Below are 22,197 nucleotides of genomic sequence, written 5' to 3' on the forward strand. Positions count from 1 at the left end.
AATATCCTCTTCCAAGGATAGAAGATATCTTCGCCTCACTATCTGGAGGGAAGCGTTTTACAAAAATTGACCTAGCACAAGCATATTTGCAGATGGAGGTTGAAGAATCCTCTAGGAAGTATCTCACGATAAACACTCACAAAGGTCTTTACCAGTATAATCGACTGGTATTCGGAGTAGCATCAGCTCCGGCGATATGGCAAAGAGCGATGGAACAAGTCCTGCAAGGAATTCCGGGGACTCTGTTACTTGGATGACATCCTAGTGACAGGTGAAGATGACAGTGAACACCTTGCCAACCTAGAGCAGGTGCTCACTAGACTACGTGAACATGGGCTACGGGCCAATCGCCCCAAGTGCGAGTTTTTTAAGAAACAGATATCGTATTGTGGCCACGTGATTGATGAAGGGGGGTTACATAAGTCCCCTGACAAAATTGAAGCGGTAGTTAAGGCTCCAGCGCCTGAAAATGTGTCGCAACTGAGGTCATTCCTCGGATTGGTGAATTACTACCATAAGTTTTTGCCGAATTTGTCCACAATTCTGCACCCACTGAACACCCTACTACAAACGGGAGTAGCATGGAAATGGAGCGATGAATGTAAGCAGGCCTTTCAGAAGAGTAAGGACCTAATCACTTCAAGAGAAGTATTGGCTCACTACAACCCATCACTACCGATAAGACTGGCGTGTGATGAGTCTCCCTACGGCATTGGGGCGGTACTGTCACATAAATTCCTTGATGGTTCAGAGAGGCCGATAGCTTTTGCGTCACGCTCGTTAACTTCAGCCGAGCGTAACTACACCCAGATTGACAGAGAGGCCCTCAGCCTGGTGTGGGGGGTGAAGAAGTTCAATCACTACCTGCACGGTCAGAAGTTTACTCTACTTACTGATCATCAACCTCTTGTCTCCATTTTCAACCCTCAGAAGGGCGTACCGATAATGACAGCACAACGGCTACAGAGGTGGTCCCTTTTCCTCGGGGCACACCAATATGACATCGAGTACAAAGGAACTAAACAGCATGGGAATGCTGATGGATTGTCACGCCTACCGTTGCCGACGGTGGAAGAAGAACTTGCAGTGGATCCAGTGGAGATATTCCACTCGACCATAGTCGAATGCCTCCCTGTGACGAATTCAAACATAGCAAAGGAAACACGAAATGACCCGACACTCTCCTGGGTCTATGATTTAACGGTGAAGGGATGGCCAGCACATGGCGAACCACTGTTGCCAGCATTCTCGCCGAGAAGAGAACAGCTGTCAGTGTGCAGAGGAACCTTGATGTGTGGATCCTGAGTAGTAATTCCACCCAAATTGAAGGATAGAGTGCTCAATGAGCTTCATGAGGGTCATCTGGGAGGGGTAAAAATGAAGAACTTAGCCAGAGCGTTTGTGTGGGAGCCGGGAATCGATAGAGAAATCGAAGAGATGACCAAGAGCTGTACAGGATGCCAGAAGGTCCAAAACGCCCCACCACAAGCCCCTCTACATCCATGGGAGTGGCCCTCATCTCCATGGCAAACGGTGCACATTGATTTTGCTGGTCCATTTATGGACTCGATGTTTTTAATTACGGTGGATGCACATTCAAAGTGGCCAGAGGTAATAAAAATGTCCTCAACCACCACAGAAAAAACTATCACAGTCTTACGAACCATATTCGCCAGGAATGGGCTGCCTGAACAGATTTGCTCCGACAATGGACCACAGTTTGTGTCTGAAGAGTTCCGGAGGTTCTTAAAGATCAATGGTGTTAAGCATTACACATCCGCCCCATATCATCCAGCCACTAATGGATTGGCCGAGAGGTTCGTTCAAACATTCAAGAAGGCTATCAAGGCAATGTGTAATGAAGATATACCCCTACAGCACAAGGTGGATAACTTCTTGTTTGCCTACCGAAATGCGACACAAGCGGTTACCAACCAAACTCCAGCCATGATGTTCTTCAATCGAAGACTACGATGCCGCTTGGATTTGGTTAAGCCAAACATCAGAAGAGATGTGGAGAACAGGCAGTTTCAGAATATGAATGAAAGGCCGACCAGGAGTTTTAAGATAGGTCAACCAGTTTTGGCCCGGGACTACTGCACAGAGAAATGGCAGCCAGGAACAATCTCTACACGGCAAGGACCTCTAATGTATACCGTGGACGTTGGAGAGAGCATTGTAAGACGCCATGCTGACCAGATTCTAGAGTCACTGGGAAACGTCAACTCCACACCACGATCTGATACACCTGGCGCTGAAACCGAAGTACCAATGGCATCTACCTCAGAATCGGTGATATTGGAAGCAGACGAACCAAACAACGACGTTGATCCCGACTCAACTTTGCCAGAAGAACCTGATACCCCAAAGAGGCGTTATCCAGACAGAATCAGGAAGCCTCCTCAAAGACTGAACTTATAATTGCCTAACTTCAACTAATGTATCTAGCAACTGTAATTGTAAATATGTTATTTCATTGTTAATCAAATGTTATGTACTGTTTAGCTAAAAGGGGAGTTGTAGTGTATGTACTTGCAGAAGGAACTATATTCTGCAGCCCCTGTATACTGCAGTACCAGTAGTGACCACCCCTGTATATAAGCCTGTGTAGTAACATTTGCGTAGTAGTTCCAGGTTGCCTCCATTCAGTAAAGACCTGTTATAACCAACTCCTGCAGTCCGTGTCTCAATTATACACGGACATAATACTTGCCAGTAGCTGCGGCCTGCTCCCCGCCCAAATGGAAGCCAAGCCTGTCAACCAGGCTGACTTCCAGGCAGGGATCCTGTCAAACAAGAACTCCACAGCATGACCGAAACTCCACCACCCCGCTCAGAAAACCCGTCCCCGTCAATATCAGGGCCGGAGTATTTCATGCACTCCATTTTAACTGCCCATCCACCTGGTTTCTGCTGAGTTTTGGGGGAGTGCGGGGGTGGGGGGGGGCGGGAGGGGGGTTAGAGTTAAAATTCCCACCTGTATAACGAAAGAGGTAATGCCAAGAAGAAGTAAGTCAGCCCACAAAATGGACAGAGCATGTAGTTTGCTTTTTTTTTTGGGGAGGTGAAAATTGAGCAAAGTGAGTTTTGTTCACATCTCTATGTTCATTTGCTGTCTGTGAAATTAAGCAGCTTAAATGATTCATGTGTGTTCTCAGCTCACTGGAGTGTTATACAGTCTGACTTCAGATCCAAGAAGCATGCATGACGGCACGTGCGAAAGACAGGCTATCCAGTTCAGATCACAAGGGGTACTATTGTTACAGCCCAAGGTTATGCTATTATATCATTAAATAGTTTGCAGTATGGCAACACTCCCGAGTACAAGACACTCGGACCACTGAATGGAGGTGATCAGCACCACTGTACCTGAAAGACGGTCTAAGGCAGACCCAATACTTGCAACAACTGTCGAGTGCTCCAAAATGGTGGGTAGGTGGTTTGATGCAACAGGGGGAGGGGAATATTAAAACACTGGCATAGAAATGAAAGGCTACAAAAATGAATATTGTTTAATTTGAAAAAACTCTGGGGATCATAGCAAGGAGGACATTGACATAGAAAGAATTGGGAAGTGGGCAAGCAGGTTGAAACAGTGAGGCAAAAGAAAAAATAAGTAGTGCAGGAGAAGTAAGTGGGCCTGAAAAAATATTTGAAGAGCTAATTTCTTATAAAGCCAGCAGAATGGACAGGTATGGACAGGGTAGGGGGGGTAAAATGGAGCACAAACAGGACACTGAAGTGGGTACGTTAAAACCATGATTGAAAAACTGGAGAGAAAAAAGAAATACATTTTAAAATGACAGTAGAAATGAGATGGCACAAAAAAACCTGAAAAATAGATTAAATTAATTGTGAAGATAAGACAGGCTGGAATGGGGACGTGAAATGGAGCAGGATGAGCACAATAAAATGGCGGATGGCTAGGTTGAAAGAATAAGAGAAAGGAGAAATAAGTTTAAAAAGCAGAGAGTTCAGAGGCCACAAAAACAAAACTGAGAAATTCTCCACTTTTATTCTCCATTTTATCCTGACCATTACCTTTTGCAGGGTTGTCCTGTTCATCTGAATTTCATGTCATCATTTTCAGAAGGCAGTCTGTCAGAACATTTGTCTTCTTTGTACTTTTGTGTGCAATAACTAAATGTTTCTAAAACTTTATATTTGTCCACAACTGTTAAGAAACTGTAGCAAGCTGTTTCAATCCGCTAACTGCTTCCCTCCCCCGACTACTTTGGCGAGTCCTAAGCATAAACGATAGTATGGTAATTAACTCCACCAGAGCTAGAAGCAAGAACATCTTTGTTTGGGTACTGGACAGGCAGCTAGTGGCTCACAATCGGCTCAAGGTTCCTCTACCTCACAGTTGGCCTCCTGTTACAATTCCTATGTAATCTGCAAGGCTAGCCAAGAGGACCAGTGATTGGTGCCTGTATGAGTCTCTCGGAGTCTACTGATTAAATTAATTGTAGAGAGTAGGATGCACAAGAACGGAGATGGGGGGAGGGTGCAAAATGGAGAAGTGCAGGGAGGTGGGCGAGCTGATAAGAGTGGGGAAAAGAGCAATTATTTAAAAAAGGAACAAAATGCAGAATCATGAAAAATATGCAAAATAAATGGTTAAAGAAATTGTAAACACAGAGCAGGAAGGACAGCAATGGGGAGTAGGCAAGCAAGTCAGCAGGCAGGCCAGTAGAAAGAATGGGGAAAAGAAAAATGAATTTACAAAGTGATTTGATCGAAGTTTTCAAGATATTAAGGAGAACTGATAGGGTAGATAGAGAGAAACTATTTCCGCTGGTTGGGGATTCTAGGACTAGGGCGCATAGTCTAAAAATTAGAGCCAGGCCCTTCAGGAGTGAAGTTAGGAAACACTTCCACACGCAAAGGGTGGTAGAAGTTTGGAACCCTCTTCCACAAATTGCAGTTGATGCTAGGTCAATTGTTAATTTTAAATCGGAGATTGATAATACCTTTTTGGTTAACAAAAATCTATGGGATATGGGGGAAAGCAGAGTATATGGAGTTAGGTCGCAGATCAGCCATGATCTCATTGAATGACAGGCTCGAAGGGCTAAATGACCTATGTTCCTATGTTCAAAGTGAAGCAGAATTCAGAAGCTGCAGTTAAAGTTAGCACGTACACTAAAGTTAAAGCCATCAACTAACAAAGTTAGCAATCATACCTTCTGACTCGGTTGTGTCCAACATATATGTTGGCGGCTCTGTGTGCATCATAGATGGCGCCACAGTTACTGCTAAAGACGACCATGTGTTATCTCTTAATACAGGCGGCGTGATAGAAGGCTTAGCCATCATTACTTCCATTGTTTTTGTGGCGGATGCTTTCAGTGCTGTATGGCTTGTTTCAGTGCTTGATGCTGCTGTGGTGTCAAATATATTTTTTGCAATAGGGATTACTGATTTCTGCTGTGGTAAAGCAGTAGCACTGGTCACTGCTGTAAATACAAAAAAGAATTGTTTGAAAATCATAATATAAATTAGTATGATTCTGAAGTATATAGTGACTTGCATTAAGCACCAATAAATTGTATTCATTTGAATTCAAATGATCAAGGTATTAGCTATAATGGAATTTTAGCCAGGTTTATTATAGCTGGAGATCAAGTAATAACAAAATAATTTATTATAATAGTTTGACTGTATATTACGTCCTACTAAAGTCTAATGCAGTAGTTTAGGGCATATTAATTAAATCAAGGCACGGAAGTACAATGCAGTGAATAAATAGTTTGAGTGAGGAACCAATAGACAAACTACAATATTGCATTTCTTACTTTGCTGAACCTAAATATCGCAAAATAGTTTTATATTTTAAAAATGAACAGAAGTATAAAACTGCTCCAACGGTTTTGATATTACATATCCAGTTTTGCTTAATATTTTATTAGTTATAGCAAAATCTGCTGTATTTTCCAGGTTGAATAGCACATCTTCACTTTTTCAGCATCCAACTCTCTATTTTTCATCTGTTAGTGCTTTATTACTGTACAAAGGATACATGTGTACCTTCTGATTCAAGTTCCTCAGCTGGACTTGATGGTGGCACTGTGGGCTGTACAGATGGTGCAATTGTTGTCAGTAGCAGCTTCAACGTTCTACCTGTAACATCAGATGCCACTGTCGAGGTTTTCTTAGTTTTCCTTGCTATGGTTTGTCTTGCGGTGGTTCCTGCTGTAATTGCCTGGGTTATTTTTGTACTTGCTGCTTTAGCAGTCGGCAGCATCATTTCAGTAGGAGTTACAGGTGCCATTTCTTTTGTAGAAGCTGTGTTAACTGCTGTAATAAAAAAAGAATTCATGTTCAACACAAAACAGCCCAACATAAAATTTATATTCAAAATACATGGAGCCTTATATGGAAAAGCCTGACCTAAGGGCTGCATTACAAATAAAATATGAAAGAAAGAGATAAAGAACAGAACAAAAAGAGCAAATTAAACCATGCAATGACTATCCCACAAACTCATAAATAGGCAAGTAAGCAGGGCTCCAAGGATGCTTTTGGGAATTTATACCCAAAGTTGTGTCATTTCCTAACTCTACTGCAATTCAATGGGCATACCCACATGTTGCTCCAAAATGCAGAGCGTACTCTTGGTGCCGTGTAAAAGCAGCAGATCATAGACTAACACAAGAGTTTCATTCCCATGCCTCACAAAGAATAAAAAACTTTAGAACCAAGGAACACTGTGGACAGAGCAGTTAAACTGCACCACACCCTACTGAAAACTTACTTTAAAATTACTTGATGCAATGCAAAAATCAATGGGAACAAAATAAACAGCTCAATGTCCTACTTGATAAAGTATTCTGCAGTATACTAAAAACAAAACTTGAAACTCTGAAGGAATGAAAATTGAAGCTATTGGCTTCCTTCTTCACTTCACTGGGATCAAGGAAACATTCATCAGAGGCCCGTAAGAGTGCAGCATGCTACACATCCTCAGCAAATAGAAAAACAATCTTCCCTAACAAAAAAAGTAACAACATTGATTATGCACTTCCATGTACAGATTGCACTGGAAAATACAAATGCAAAAATATTTTTTGAATACATTTTTACAAAGCAACAATTTTTATAACATGTCAGGAAAGGCAAGTTGCCAACACTCCAAAAACATGAAGCAAACTGGACACAGATGCAATTTGAGAAAACAAAACCAAATATATAGGAGAACAGGACAATACAGGAAACTTTTTTTTATCCGGCACCGACGGGACCGACATGGTGCCGGTTCATCAAAAATTCCGGATAACCGAAAGCTATAGTAAAAGATACGGAGAGATGAGAGCTCCGTATAAAGCAACAAACCCTGTTGCTTAGCAACAGGTTCAGAACAATGGCCACAAGTTCCAAGCGACTCTGTAGCTTAGCAACAGCTGCAGCCACACCCTTGCACAGTAACAGATCGAGGAAGGCAAGTACAATATGAAGTAAAACTTACCTGAACCTACTCCTGAATTTTGCCGGTTAACCAAGATTTCCGGTTATTTAGGTGCTGGTAAATTGAAAGTTTCCTGTACTGGTAAAGAAAGCCACCTAATGCCTCATAAAGGAACTCAGTAAACTAACTACCCACCCACCAGCAGAGGTCTATATTAGCAGGTGTCTGCCTATCGAGGGCACCTAGTGTTTATTCTGGCCTCTTGAACATCCCTGACTTTAATTGCTTCACCATTGGCAGTCGTGCCTTCAGCTGCCTAGGTCCTAAGATCTGGAATTCCCACCCTAAATCTCTCCACCTCTCTTTCCTCCTTTAAGACGCTCCTTAAAACCTACCTCTTTGATCAAGCATTTGGTCACCTGCCCTAACATCTCCTTGTTTTGTTTTTTGAGAACGGTCCCGTGAAGCGCCTTGGGGTGTTTTATTACGTTAAGGGGGATATGCTGTTGCTGTTGTTTGGGGTTTTATGAGGCTTTGGGCATTTGCGGCTGGGCATGCCATTTCCTTCCCATTCGTAGTACTGGTCTGTTCTGCTCCGAGGCGCCTTTGGTGATAAAGAAGTTCAGTATACGATAACGGCTTTGGCCTGAATGCTTGACATGAATCTGAAACTCTTTCTTACTGCAAGATTGACAGGCAGAGTCGTTCTATTTAGTAGTAATAAATAGAACAGGCAGATGTGTGGTGGGAGGCAGGGTAACTCAGTGGCATCAGAGGCATAAGGAGCATCAAGAGGCATACAAAGTGCATTAGAAGCATGAAGGGAGTGAAGGGGAGTGTAATTAGGAGAGGCATAGAGAGAGCAGAAAGATCAGAGACATAGAATAAGCAAGAAGGAAAGTTATCAATATGATTGTTGGTTATTTTTCACAAACAAATTCATTCTTGGGGTTCAAGCACTGATATTTGCTAATGTGGCACTTAGAGATATGTAATCTACATTGTCTGGATGGCGCTGTAACAAAATAATGCATTTAAACAGTAAGATTAATTGCATTCTTTTAAGCTTACAGTTAAAAAAAAGTCTCAGCATTTTACAAGAGGGTGAAATGGATTCCAAAAAGGTGAAGAAATCAATAAAGGAGGGTAGATGAATGCTGGGATTTTTTCCCTAACAGTCAGTTTTGCTAATTAGGATACAGGAAGACAGCTAATCATAAATAGGCAACTTTGTTAATGGAGTCTCTATCACTTAAAGGAGCTAGCTAGCCACTGACCCCATCCCTCTCCCTAACATCTGTCTAAGGATGAACCACACTGTTCGCAACCTTGGTGTCATATTTGACCCTAAAATGAGCTTCCAACCACATATCTGCGGCATAACTAAGACCACCTATTTCCACCTCCGTAGCATCACCCGTCTCCACCCTTGCCTCAGCTCATCCGCTGCTGAAACCCTCATCCATGCCTTTGGTACCTCGAGACTTGACTATTCCAACGCACTCCTAACTGGCCTCCCACGTTCCACCCTACGTAAACTTGAGGTCATCCAAAACTCGGCCGCCCGTGCCCTAACTCGCACCAAGTCCCGTTCGCCCATCGCCCCTGTGCTCGCCAACCTACATTGGCTCCTGGTTAAGTAACACCTCGATTTCAAAATTCGAATCCGTTTTTCAAATCCCTCCATGGCCTCACCCCTCCTTATCTCTGTAATCTCCTTGAGCCACACAACCACTCCAGCACCATGATATATGCGCTCCTCTAATTCTGCCCTCTTGAGCCTCCCTGATTTTAATCACTCAACCATTGGTGGCCGTGCCTTCTGTTGTCTGGGCCCCAAGCTCGGAATTCCCTGCCTAAACCTCTCTGCCTCACTACCTCTCTTTCCTCCTTTAAGACGCTCCTTAAAACCTACCTCCTTGACCAAGCTTTTGGTCACCTGCCCTGATTTCTCCTTATGTGGCTCGGTGTCAAATTTTATTGGTCTTTTAATACACCTGTGAAGCACCTTGGGACATTTTACTACGTTAAAGGCACGATATAAATACAAGTTGTTGTTGTTGGTAAGTAAGACACCTTCTTTCCCATAGTATCCAAGTGGATGAATGTTGGAATTTTAATCCCCTAACATTCATTTTGTTTTAATTAGGACACAACAAAACAGCCAATCGAACTGTGCAACCCTTCAGCCTCCTGCTTGTGACTAAGTGTCCCCCAGCTGCTCCTCAAGTTCAGGAACTTTGAACTCAAACCTAAGCAGTCAAGAGACACTTCCCACATATACGTCTGGGGTGACCACATAAATCATTCAGGACCTCCCACATTGATGGGTATCATACATCATAGACCTCATTTTGTTTCCCCCCCCCACCCCACCCCACCCCACCCTGCCCAATACTAAATTGTCTTTAAAAGTTTAATTAAAAAAACACAATTATTTAGTGATTTAACCCCTCAAATATAGTTTTAGGCCAGCTGTACCTCAGAAGGTTAAACTTCTGCTGAGGTTTAATTCCACATTCCACAGGCTATTCACACTTCAATTGCTATAGGACAGGGGTTCCCAAACTGTGGTTCGCATACCCCTGGAGGAACACAAAACATCTCTTTTGGGGGGGGGGGGGGGGCGGAAGAAATTGTCTAATGGTGGATTTTATTTATTATTTTATTTTATTTATTTATTGCATTTTTATAATAGGCTACTCAGATGAAGCTTAAAAACTTTGTGGGAATTTGTTATATAAAAGTAGTTAATTTACATCAAGATGTACCAATGAGAGCACAGATACACAGACAATGACAGACAGAGCCCTCACCTCCAATCACCGTACACTACAGCGTGGTTTCAGTTGCCCAGCAACTGTCCAGTCTAATTCTTATTGGTTGATAACATTGATTGGCTGATGCCATCACCAATAAAACAGAAGCAAGTGCCCCCTTCTTAAAGGGACACAAACAATATACTGTAACTTAAACGAAACTTAATAGATCAGATTAAAATAAGATTCCCGGTGGTGATAAAGCACTCCAGTCCCTCCGGTGCCCACCGGTCACGGAAGGCCTCAAGCATAGGACACCATGTGCTCCATCTCCAGGGACACCAGGGCACAAATGTAACCACAGGAGAGAGGCAGGCAGTCAGGCCAAACAATCTCCTCGACCTTTAAATGGCCACCTGGGCCAGGCCCAGGAGCAGTCTTACAAGGAAGTCCTCCGACTTACCCACCTCCCCAGACCCCCCACACTGGGTGGCCAAAGATGTGGAGCGTGGAACTGAAGTGCAGCCAAAAATTGAAGAGCAGCCCCTTCAAATAGTAAAACAGTGGCTACAACCTCTCACACTCTGTGTATACGTGAAGCACGGACTCCTCTAGGCCGCAGAAATTGGAGTCCGTGAACCTACTTAAAAACTTATTGTACGGGACTGTTCGGTGCAACACCCTCCATGCCACTGAGCACAGAACTAAGTCAGGTTTTATTTTGGTTGTATACATCGCACTATAACTATATCGTCTGGTCACAATGTATTGGCATCTGCACTGATGGAGCAAAGTCAATGACTGGTAGGCATAGTGGAGTAGTGACACGTATCAGAGCAGTCGCTGCCAATGTGATGTGGGTGCATTGCAGTATACATAGGGAAGCACTTGCTGCCAAAGGCATCCCAACCAACTTGAAGGAAGTGCTGGACAACGCTGTGAAGATGGTAAACTTTATAAAAGCTCGACCCTTGAATTCCTGAGTATTTTCCACTCTAAGGAGTTGGGAAGCGAGCACGTCAAACTATTGGTACACAGAGGTTCAATGGCTGTTGTGTATGTGTATTATAATTTCTAGATTTTGTACAATGCTTGGGCAGTAAAGGGGTTAAAATATTAAATCTATATGCTGGTAGCTGGTAAATCTGGAAGGGGGTACACAATAAGTAAAGTTTGGGAACCTCTGCTATGATTTGGACAGGTTGGGTGATTGGGCAGATGCATGGCAGATGCAGTATAATGTGGATAAATACGAGGTTATCCACTTTGGTGGCAAAAACAGGAAGACAGATTATTATCTGAACGGCAATAGATTGGGAAAAGGGGAAGTGCAACGAGACCTGGGTGTCCTTGTGCACCAGTCGCTGAAGGTAAGCATGCAGGTGCAGCAGGCGGTTAAGAAGGCAAATGGTGTGTTGGCCTTCATAGCGAGAGGATTTGAGTACAGGAGCAAGGATGTCTTGCTGCAGTTGTACAGGGCCTTGGTGAGACCACATCTTGAGTATTGTGTGCAGTTTTGGTCGCCTTATCCGAGGAAGGATGTTCTTGCCATGGAAGATTCACCAGACTGATACCTGGGATGGCAGGAATGACGTATGAAGATAGATTGAGTTGATTAGGCTTATATTCGCTAGAGTTTAGAAGAATGAGAGGGGATCTCATTGAAACTTATAAAATTCTAACAGGACTAGACAGACTAGATGCAGGAAGGATGTTCCCGATGGCGGGGGAGTCCAGAACCAGGGGTCACAATCCAAGGATAAGGGGTAAGCCATTTAGGACTGAGATGAGGAGGAATTTCTTCACCCAGAGAGTGGTGAACCTGTGAAATTCTCTACCACAGAAGGCAGTTGAGGCCAACTTATTAAATATATTCAAGAAGGAGTTAGATATATTTTTTAAGGCTAAAGGGATCAAGGGATATGTGGAGAAAACAGGGACAGGGTACTAAATTTGGATGATCAGCCATGATCTCATTAAATGGTGGAAACAGGCTCGAGGGGCTGAATGGCCTACTCCTGCTCCTATCTTCTATGTTTCTATAGGAGAACCAGCCAGAGAACAGCTAATCACATCACCTACATCAACTCAAACCTGCTCACAAGCAAGGTAACAAATGGTTTATGTGGAGATTTCAACTTTCTCTCAGGTGACTAAATAAGTAGAGAGCAGACCATAATAGAGCTGATTGTATGGAGTCTGTGGAAGGGACTGGATGTGTTAAAGGCCTGCTCTCAATCCTTGCTTTCTTTTATGTGAATCTGGCAACAGAATGTTGTTAAGATAATGAAATCCCAGTGGTGAACTAAGTCTCAGCATAATATTACTCGTTCTTCTCTCCATTTAATTACTGTGAATATTTTCTTAGTCATTCCATATTCACATCAGAACAACCAGTCTTCAGTCACTTACAGCACGGGAGGAGGCCATTCGGCACATCGTGGTAGAGTTATTCAATTAAACCCACTCCCCTGCTCTTTCCCCATAGCCCTGTAAATGTTTTCCCTTCAAGTATTTATCCAATTCTCTTTTGAAAGTCACTATTGAATCTGCTTCCACCACCCTTTCAGGCAGTGCATTCCAGATCACAACAACTCGCTGTGTAAAAAAAATGTTTCCTCGTGTCGCATCTGGTTCTTTTGCCAATCACCTTAAATCTACGTCCTCTGGTTACCGACCCTTCTGCTATTTAGTTCACCTAGGTTGTCCTGACACCTTTGTTTCCGGTTTTAAAAATGTGTAAGTTATAAATTAGAAAACAGGGGGCCTGGCACTCGTGTGTAAAGCCTACACCCCACCTATCTCTGTGACATAAGTTCTGTTATCTAAAAGGGAAGAGATTGCTTTTAGTCTCAAGTAGTTTAACTCCCCTATGCATAATGGGAAAGAGTCAGAAGAATGCCCATCTCTTTGCTGAGAAAAGATACTCTGAACTTATTTGACAAAAATTGCTTTGTATTTCTTTTCCTTCCCCTATGTTAAGTCTCCCAGCTAAAAAATACCAACTTAGATGGCATATCCAGTGGTCTTTCCCAACAGCAAGACTGTGATTGGATTCTCACCAAGAAGGGAATGATGGACATGAACCTGTCTCCTACCACTCTGATACAGCAGGGGGGGGGGGGGGGGGGGGGGGAGTGAAATTCAACTTCAGCAGGGGCACAAAATGGGTGCTAGCAGATCGGCCAGCAGTTAGATGCCTACCCGATTTTAATTTGAAATGATTATCAGGCAGGGTGTAGGACGGGTGGCCTATCCTCTATCGCCTGTTTTGCACCCCACTAAAGTTGCATTTCACCCCCAGTGTTTCAGTGCTGCATTGCTCTGCACAACTATGCAATTGCGCATTTGCTGTGGATGTTTGAGCTTTTTCTTATTTATTGCACTAGACCTCAGTGCTCATTTACTTGGGTCACCGTGGTTACAATGCCACATCTTTTTAACTCCTAAGAATTGGTTAAATTATATTGGCCCAGTAATTCCTGTCACAACGCGTGAGTACGGACAGGGTACTCACGCGTGTGCCAGGAGGAATTGCCGGTTTTCAGCATGCACAGCGCATGCGCTGAAAACCGGCATTTCCTGTCCTCTGACCCAAGGGGTTAAGAGGCTGAACGCATGCGCGGTATCGGGCAGCGCGTGCGACTTGGATTTCCTGTATTTTTACAGATTTGCGCATGTGTAAAGGGCTCCGGTTTTTACGCATTGAAAAACCACACGTAAGTACTTAGTTTTACAGGTAAGTGGTCTTTTAGTACAATTTAGAATTTTTTTTCCCCACAGGTTTATTATTTTTAAAGAATCTACAGTAAGGTAAGTTTAGTTTTAGACCCTATTTTTAAAAAATTTTTTTTTTTTCAAAAATTTGATTAATTGTTTAAAATAGTTTTTTAAAGTTATTCATAGTTAATTTAATTATTGGGATGCTTTTTAAAATTTTATTTAAAGTTTAAGTAGTGTTTTGGGGTGCCGTACTTTTCATGAGTTTGATTCAAACTTATGAATGAAGTTTCCCCTCCCCTGATTGGCTGAACAGTGCTCACCTGATCCCAGCCGGCACATCGCACTAACTATGCCGCTGGGTCAGGTTAGCACAGCGCGCCGACATCAGAACCGGGCCACTGACAGGAAATCCACTGCGGGCCAGGTTTCAGATGTCGGCGCGCCGGGTAAGTGCACATCGGGGGCTTGCACGCGCGGCAAGCCCCCGACAGGAATTACTGGGCCATTACTATACAAGCTCACTGTTCCTGTGCAAGATCTGGACATAACTCATTTATATTAGAAATTACTGTAGGTGAAATCATTCTAATTTAATTAACTCCTGCCGTAAAAAGTGTGCAGTGTAAGTTGCTGAGGATATCCCCTCCTTCCCAAGAAAGGACTTTCTCTGCTCACTTTGTAAAGTGAATATACTTCTAAAAATGAAAAAATGTGAACAGCGCACTTGGTGTGAGACTGGGTTGCAGGGAGGAAGGATGAAAAAGTGAGGATGAACAACAAATAGAAAGGGAAAAAGGAAGGAAGGGAATCAGGGATGGAACACTTAGGGTGAGCCTGAGGGAACTGAGGTAAAGTGAGAGAGAGAGAGAGAGAGAGAGAGGAGAGAGAGAGAGAGAAGGAATGGAAACAGTTAGAACATGCAGGTGAGGGGCAACAGAGGTGGACAGACTAGGTAAATACCCAACCTGGACAATTAAGTGAAGGGAGAAAGTGAAGTTATCATGGTTTTTAACCTATGTCCTTTGTCAACTTCTTTTGGTTCTGTGCTTTCGTTCCAGAATTCAACATTTAAGCTAGAAGAGAGCATCACTCTATAATATATTTGCAGATCACCGACTGTGTTGCTCGCAGTCAGGGGAAGTTTTCAGTTTGGAGAGTGTCAGCTGCACTATTGGGGAGTGGGCATGCAGTGGAGAGATGGAACACTTAAGTGGGCCTGGAAGGCAGAATAAAGGAAGGTTTGGGAAACACTAGGATGAGAGCAGAGCTGAAATATTTCGGCTGAGCTAGGGGTAAGAGAGTACAGTTTGGTGGAGCACTTAGTGGGGAAGGAATGTGTACGGATAACCATAGCTGTCGTAAAGACAGCGGGGTTTGATTGACAGCTGGTTGACGGCTGATGTCATATCCGGGGGCGGGATCCGACGCCATCTTGGCCATGCTTGAAGTACTGTACTATGAGACACAGAGTCAGGACTGAATAAATGGCACTCCACTACAACTGCTTGGGAGACTCGTAATTACGTTATTAAGATAACATTACATGGTACCAGAATTTATAGAACTCACGATAAGGACATACTACAACAATGGAAGGAATAAAACCTCCGGCTAACCTGCAAATAGAAGGAAATGTGGATGAAAATTGGCGTGTCTTCAAGCAACGCTTTCTTCTCTACCTCACGGTGATTGACGCTTTGACTAGCTCTGGAACACGTAAAGTAGCTTTGTTGCTGACAGTGGCTGGCTCGCAGGCAATCGAGCAGTTTAATACATTTACGTTTGCAGCCAAAGATGATAAAAATGATCTGGACAAGGTGACAGAACGGTTCGACGAATACTGCACTCCAAAAAAGAACGAAACGTATGAGAGATTCGTGTTTCGCTCCCGCGTGCAAAAGCAAGGAGAATCCTTTGATTTTTTTTGACGGACTTGAAAATAAAAGCACAAACATGCAACTTTAGGGACCTGAAGGAATCGATAATACGTGATCAAGTCGTTTTTGGAATGCTCGACAAGGTGGTGAGGGAGAGAATGCTTAGAGACAATGACCTAAATTTGGATGCAGCAGTGAAAATATGTCATGCTAGTGAACTCTCAGCCATGCATATGAAAACTTTCGAAGGGAGCGCCCTGGGGCTAAAAAACCTGCCGGTGGATGTGGTACACAAAAGGGACACAAGAGGACCCACGGAGTTCAAGACGATGATGCCTTACGAATGCAGACGGTGCAGTAATAAACACATAGCCAGACAGTGTCCTGCTTATGGGAAGAACTGTGCAAAATGTAAAGGCAGGAATCACTTTGCCAAGATGTGTTTTTGGGAAGAGAAAACTGAAGGTAAAAAGACAGTGCATGCTATTGAGACTGAAGAGACAGGAGCAGAGACTTTGTTTGTTGGAATGGTGCAAAATGAGTCAAAACAGGGCAAAAATGCAAATGAAGTGCACTCTGTAGGACCAAAGACTGAAGTTTGGATAGCTCCCTTGCTGGTTATTGGCACCATTGTTCCCTTTAAGCTAGATACAGGTGCTAAGGCAAACCTCATAAGTTGGAGTGATGCACGGAATCTCAAAGTGCGACCTAAAATACTGAACAAGACAGTGTCTTTGAAGGCATACAATGGACAAAGCATTGAAACAAAAGGAACATGTAGGCTGAATGTTAAGGTAAAAAATCACATTCACCCTTTGACCTTTGTTATAGTACCTGAAGGACATGAGTCACTGTTGGGGGATAAGGCCTGTGTGGATTTGGGCTTGGTAAAACGAGTCTATACTATCAATGAACTGAACTGTGTGCAGAGTGCCCCCCAAGATAGTACAAATCTGACTCATGAGACTATAGCACACAAATATGCAGATGTATTTCAGGGTTTCAGAGCACTGCCCTTTACATACTCCATCAAACTGAGAGGATGCACAACCTGTGATTCACGCACCCAGGAGAGTTCCAGTGGCTCTCAGTGAAAAACTGAGGAAAGAGCTAGACCGCATGGAGGGACTAGCTGTCAAAGAAGATTGAGGAACCGACTGACTGGGTAAATTCCATGGTCTGCGTCAATTCAAAGAAAACTGATAAATTGCGTGTCTGCATGGATCCCAAGGACCTTAACGCCAATATCAAAAGAGAGCACTACCAAATTCCAAAGAGAGAGGAAATAGTCAGCGAAATGACAGAAGTGAAAGTCTTCTCCAAGATGGACGCCTCGCATGGTTTCTGGCAGTTGAAACTTGAAGAAGAAAGTGCTAAGCTGTGCACTTTTAATACCACGTTTGGTCGATACTCCTACCAGCGTCTGCCCTTTGGTATTAGCTCCGCCACAGAAATCTTTCACAGAGCAATGGAGCAAATCATCGAGAGCCTGGAGGGAGTGCGGGTGTACGTGGATGATCTGGTAGTATGGGGCGCCACGCAGGGGGAGCACGACACCAGACTGGAGAAAACACTTCAGAGAATACAGCAGTATGGACTCAAACTAAATAAAGGCAAATGTCAGTTCAGTGTCAATGAAATCACATTCCTCAGAGACAAGATCTCTACAGAGGGGATTCAGCCAGACAAGTCAAAAGTAAAAGCTATACATGACATGGAGAAACCAAAGGACAAGAAAGGGGTTCAGCGGGCCCTTGGCATGGTTAACTACCTAGGAAAATTCATTCCAAATCTAACAGTGAAAACTGTTCATCTGAGAAAACTGCTGCACCAAGAGACAGAGTTCCAATGGGGACATGAACATGAGAGAGAATGGAAGGGGCTGCTACACATTCTAGCAAGTGAACCCCTACTGAAGTTCTTCTGCCCTAAAAAGAGGATGAAAGTGTCCACAGATGCCTCTAAGAATGGATTAGGGGCTGTCCTTCTACAGGAAGATGAAGGAGAATGGCGACCAGTGGCGTATGCGTCATGCTCCATGACGGCTACAGAGTGCCGGTACGCGCAAATCGAGAAGGAGTGCCTTGGCTTGGCATTTGGGTGTGAAAAATTTCATACCTACATCTATGGTCTTCCCAAGGTTATCCTAGAAACGGACCATAAGCCACTGCTAGGGATCGCAAAGAAGAATCTGTGTGACATGTCACCACGAATACAACGCCTAATGATGAGACTTCAACGTTACGATTTTGAGCTGTGCCAGGGACACAAATGTTCATTGCAGACACACTATCCAGGGCTGCGCCTTACGCCACACAAAACAGTGAATCAGAAGAGGATGTGGCTCTGCATGTGGATATGGTCTACGCAGCATTGCCCACCACACAGGAACAACTATCAGTGATAGTCACAGAGACATCAAAGGACCCAGTCCTGAGTAAAGTAATGAGAAATCTTCAAGAGGGCTGGAGGAAAGGGTCATGTAAACAATATTATCACATTCAGTCTGAGCTCTCTGTGGTCAATGGACGACTGCTTAAGTGTGACAGGATAGTAGTGCCCACCTCTGCGACGAGAAATGCTCAACAGGATACATGAAGGGCACCTGGGTGCAGAAAAGTCAAAAAGGAGAGCACATGAGGCACTCTACTGGCCAAACATGAACTCTGATATTGACCAGTTGATCAGCGAGTGTGCTACATGTCAGGAGCATCACTACAAGCAAACAAAAGAGCCCCTCATTACCACAGAGCTCCCATCACAACCTTGGGAAAAGGTCGGAACTGATATATTTCACTATGAAGGAAAAGACTATTTGTTAGTTATTGATTATTATTCCAATTATCCGGAGATGGCTCTCTTGTCCAGTACCACATCAAGAGCTGTGATAACTCACCTGAAGTCAATCTTTGCCAGGCAGGGCATCCCTCTAACCCTGGTCTCTGATAATGGCCCTCCCTATGCCAGTCATGAGTTTCAGTCAAATCATGTAACCTCAAGTCCGCTCTATCCTCAGGCTAATGGAAAAGCGGAGAAGGGGGTACAGATTGTGAAAAGACTATTAAAGAAAGCAGCACACAGCAACACTGACCCATATCTGGCCCTGATGTCGTACAGGGCGGGCCCGCTAGCAAGTGGCAAATCTCCAGCTGAGCTCTTACTGGATCGGAAAATCCGTACACGACTTCCCAGTTATGTCACACCTGACCACAGAGATGAGGTGTGGGCAGACAAGGCTCGGAAACTACAACAGAAACAAAAAACACTTCATGACCGCACAGCCACTACACTAGTGCCTCTACAGGAGAAAGATATAGTTCACATTGAAGGGCCTGAGTCATGGCCAAAAAGAGCCACCATTCTACAACAGGTCGCCCCCAGGTCATACAGTGTCATGACAGAGAACGGCAATGTGTTTTGCAGAAACAGGAGGCACTTACTGAAAACCAGAGACCCTTCAGCCTCAGGAGGACGGAGAGAATGACGAGATGAGGGAAATGCCACAAAGAGACAAGATGAGGGAAATGCCACAAAGTGACGAAGGACACAGTAGTGATAATGTGACAAGGGACCTGTGTGGTACAGACATGAACTTAAGGGATACAACTGGGGTGGTTCAGCAAACACCCGTTCAGCCACGCAGGTCACAGCGCACCAGAAAGCCTGTAGTTAAACTTGACCTGTAGACAGGGATTGATAAGACTGTAAACAGTTAATGGACTCCTGGGTGTGGGTAAGGTTTATACCTACCTGCAATTAGTTCAATGGTGTAGTTACACTGACTGTTTCTATATGATGTTAACAAGTGTTCTATGTGTTATGTTATGTTGTTACTGTGTTATGTCTTCATTGAAGGGGGAAGATGTACGGATAACCGTAGCTGTTGTAAAGACAGCGGGGTTTGATTGACAGCTGGTTGACGGCTGACATCATATCCGGGGGCGGGATCCGATGCCATCTTGGCCATGCTTGAAGTACTGTACTATGAGACACAGGCCTAGAAATTGGGTTGGGGCGCCAAAGTGGCGCAAAAGTCGGCTGAGCGCAGGATTTAGCGCAGCGATCGGAGTGATACCGATCGCCAGAAATTCAGTTTCAGTGCCCCTCAAGGGAAACGGGGCGAGGCTCGAGGCGATCCGCATCCCTCTTAGGGCGCTGAAAGTGAATTTCGCAGTGCTACGTGCCGCAGCGCCACATGCTGCAGCACCGCAGCGCCACATGCTGCAGCACGGCACGCTGCGGTACTGCAGGCCTTCCTCCCACTGTTAAGGGGGAGGTGCCTGCAACAGCGCGATCCCTGATCACAAGTGCCGGCAAATGAGCCCGGCACCAAGGAGAAGTGCCGGGCTCTCGGGAAACAGCCGGCAATGCCGTGGGGGGGGTGGGGGGTGTTAGGAGGCCGGGGATGGAGGTGCTGGCAGGCGGCCGCCAAAAAAGCAGCCGCCCCGTACTTCCACCTTAACTTGCGCCGCTGCCGGCACAGTAAGGCCCCGTGAACCGGGCTCGGGTAGCGAGCGGCGCAACTGCGCCGTTCGCTACCAAATATCGCAAACGGGGCACGAATGGGGCACTGCGCACACCGATGACGTCATCGGTGGCGGCGCAGCGCAAATGCCTAACGCCACCATTAGCGCCCCTACTGAATATCGCCGGAGACGCAGCCAGTGGCGCTACAGCCACTGACTGCCTCTTTAGGCGCTAACAGGTGGCGCTACTCACCCAATTTCTCCCCCACAGAGTCAGGACTGAATAAATGGCACTCCACTACAACTGCTTGGGAGACTCGTAATTACGTTATTAAGATAACATTACAGAAAGGAGAGCAGATAAAATGCACATTGTGAAGAATTAACTGGGGGGTGGGGGGGTGGGGGGGGGGAGGGCAGGGGGAGCAAACAATCATTAAAGCCAAAAACATATTGAAAAGCTTTACCAGTGATTGGCCCATGGACCAATCCAATCAACTGCTCACTACAATACCACAATCATGCAATATGACACTCACTAGATTTTTAATCATATACCTATACTTTTACCTTCGGAGACTGGTTTCTGAGGGAGATGTGTTGTTGACAAAGCAGATCTGACAGCAGGAATCCCAGTTGTCAACCTTGCACTCAATCCTTTATATGTTTTTTTGGTAGTTCCAATTATAGCTGCTGTACTGGTTACTTGCATTGTTTGGGCTGTTTTTAACATAGTTTCTGTAGAAGCTGAGGAGACCGAATCTGTCATGGCAGCTCCCTCGATTGCTGTTGTAACTCTGGGTGTCGTAGCCACCTGAAATGTACTGGGTGCCTTGCTGTCTGTTACTGCACTCACTGTAGTTGCCATGATTTCATTCATTTCTTTACCAGCATTTAGACTGTTTACTTTCCAGCTGAAGTAATTACCTTCTGGCTCACTGATTATTGTTGTTGGTGCTTCTTCATTCCTGAAACTTTCTACATTTGCAAATTCTGAGAAATTTAACATTTCCGAAGTCAATACTGTGACATCTTTTTGTGTGGTATTTACAGTAAGAATTGTCTTACTGGTAAGAGGCAAAGCCGTAGTGTCGTGACTATTCAGTGTAAAGTTTTCACTGCTGGAGTCAGTTGTCCCTGTTGTCTCTCCACTACTTTCATTTTTGGTGACCCAACTGGAAACCGTTGAAATTGTAACCTGCTCTGGCATTTGTTTCTTATTCTTCGTTGCTACTTCAGTTTTCTCTGTATCATGGGTGACTGCCTCATTCTGTGTTGCTCCTGTCATCGTGTAAGCAATGTCACTGACTTCACTGGCATTGATGCCATGATTAGAAGAGGATTTTGTAGTTAAGACTGTTATGAAGTCTTTCTGTTTAGACTGTAGATCTTTGTTCCAGTCATCCTTTGTACTTGTATTTAGTGGCTTCTGAAATGGCACCATTGTTGTAGTTGTAGGTAATATATCTAGACTGGTTATGGTGATTACATTTTCATTTCCTGTCTTACTAGTTTGTTGTGTTTCTTCTACATGGGCAATGCTAGGGTTTATTGCTGCAGTTAATGTTTCTAATGCAGAGCTTAAAATATTACTAGAAGCAGTGGAACGTGCTGTTTCTCCATTTAGCACTGTGGCACTTGTCACCCCATTACTGTTCTCATTATGGCTAGTGATGCCTTCTAATTTTGCAGTAGAAACCTCAAATATTTGTATGTTTCTTCTTTGGCGTTTCTGAATGGTGGAGCATCTCAGTTCCGGTAAGCAGATGAGAGTGGCCAAGATAACCACACAAACGTGAAATTCTGTTGGTCTCATCATTATCAAATACGTGTGAAAATTAAGGAATCCCGAGCTACCCAAAGGAATCTGAAACAAAAATATCTCAATAGTGTTTGTAAAGCATTTAGAGAATGCCACCACAGTATTAATACAATGTAAGACAAACTTCTTCAAATGTAGCACA

General features: G+C 44.2%; 1 protein-coding gene across 3 annotated transcripts in view; it reads right to left on the bottom strand.

Annotated features, from left to right (window-relative positions):
- LOC147109372 (uncharacterized) overlaps window positions 1–22,197 on the bottom strand; it is a 159,010-nt gene that overhangs the window by 127,602 nt on the left and 9,211 nt on the right. For 2 of the 3 annotated variants that reach the window (XM_086003264.1, XM_086003262.1), the window contains 3 exons: window positions 20,804–22,100; window positions 6,031–6,300; window positions 5,187–5,459 (listed from right to left, as the gene is read on the bottom strand). In XM_086003264.1, coding sequence (XP_085859390.1) covers window positions 5,187–5,459; window positions 6,031–6,300; window positions 20,804–22,052 — 1,792 coding nt within the window. In that variant the 5' untranslated portion in view covers window positions 22,053–22,100. Of the gene's footprint in view, window positions 1–5,186; window positions 5,460–6,030; window positions 6,301–20,803; window positions 22,101–22,197 lie in introns of those variants that run through there. The other variant, XM_086003263.1, reaches the window with a different exon arrangement.

Source organism: Somniosus microcephalus, chromosome 12 (genome assembly GCF_052327205.1).
Source record: "Somniosus microcephalus isolate GS21.2 chromosome 12, FLI_Smic_1.0, whole genome shotgun sequence".
Taxonomy (NCBI): domain Eukaryota; kingdom Metazoa; phylum Chordata; class Chondrichthyes; order Squaliformes; family Somniosidae; genus Somniosus; species Somniosus microcephalus.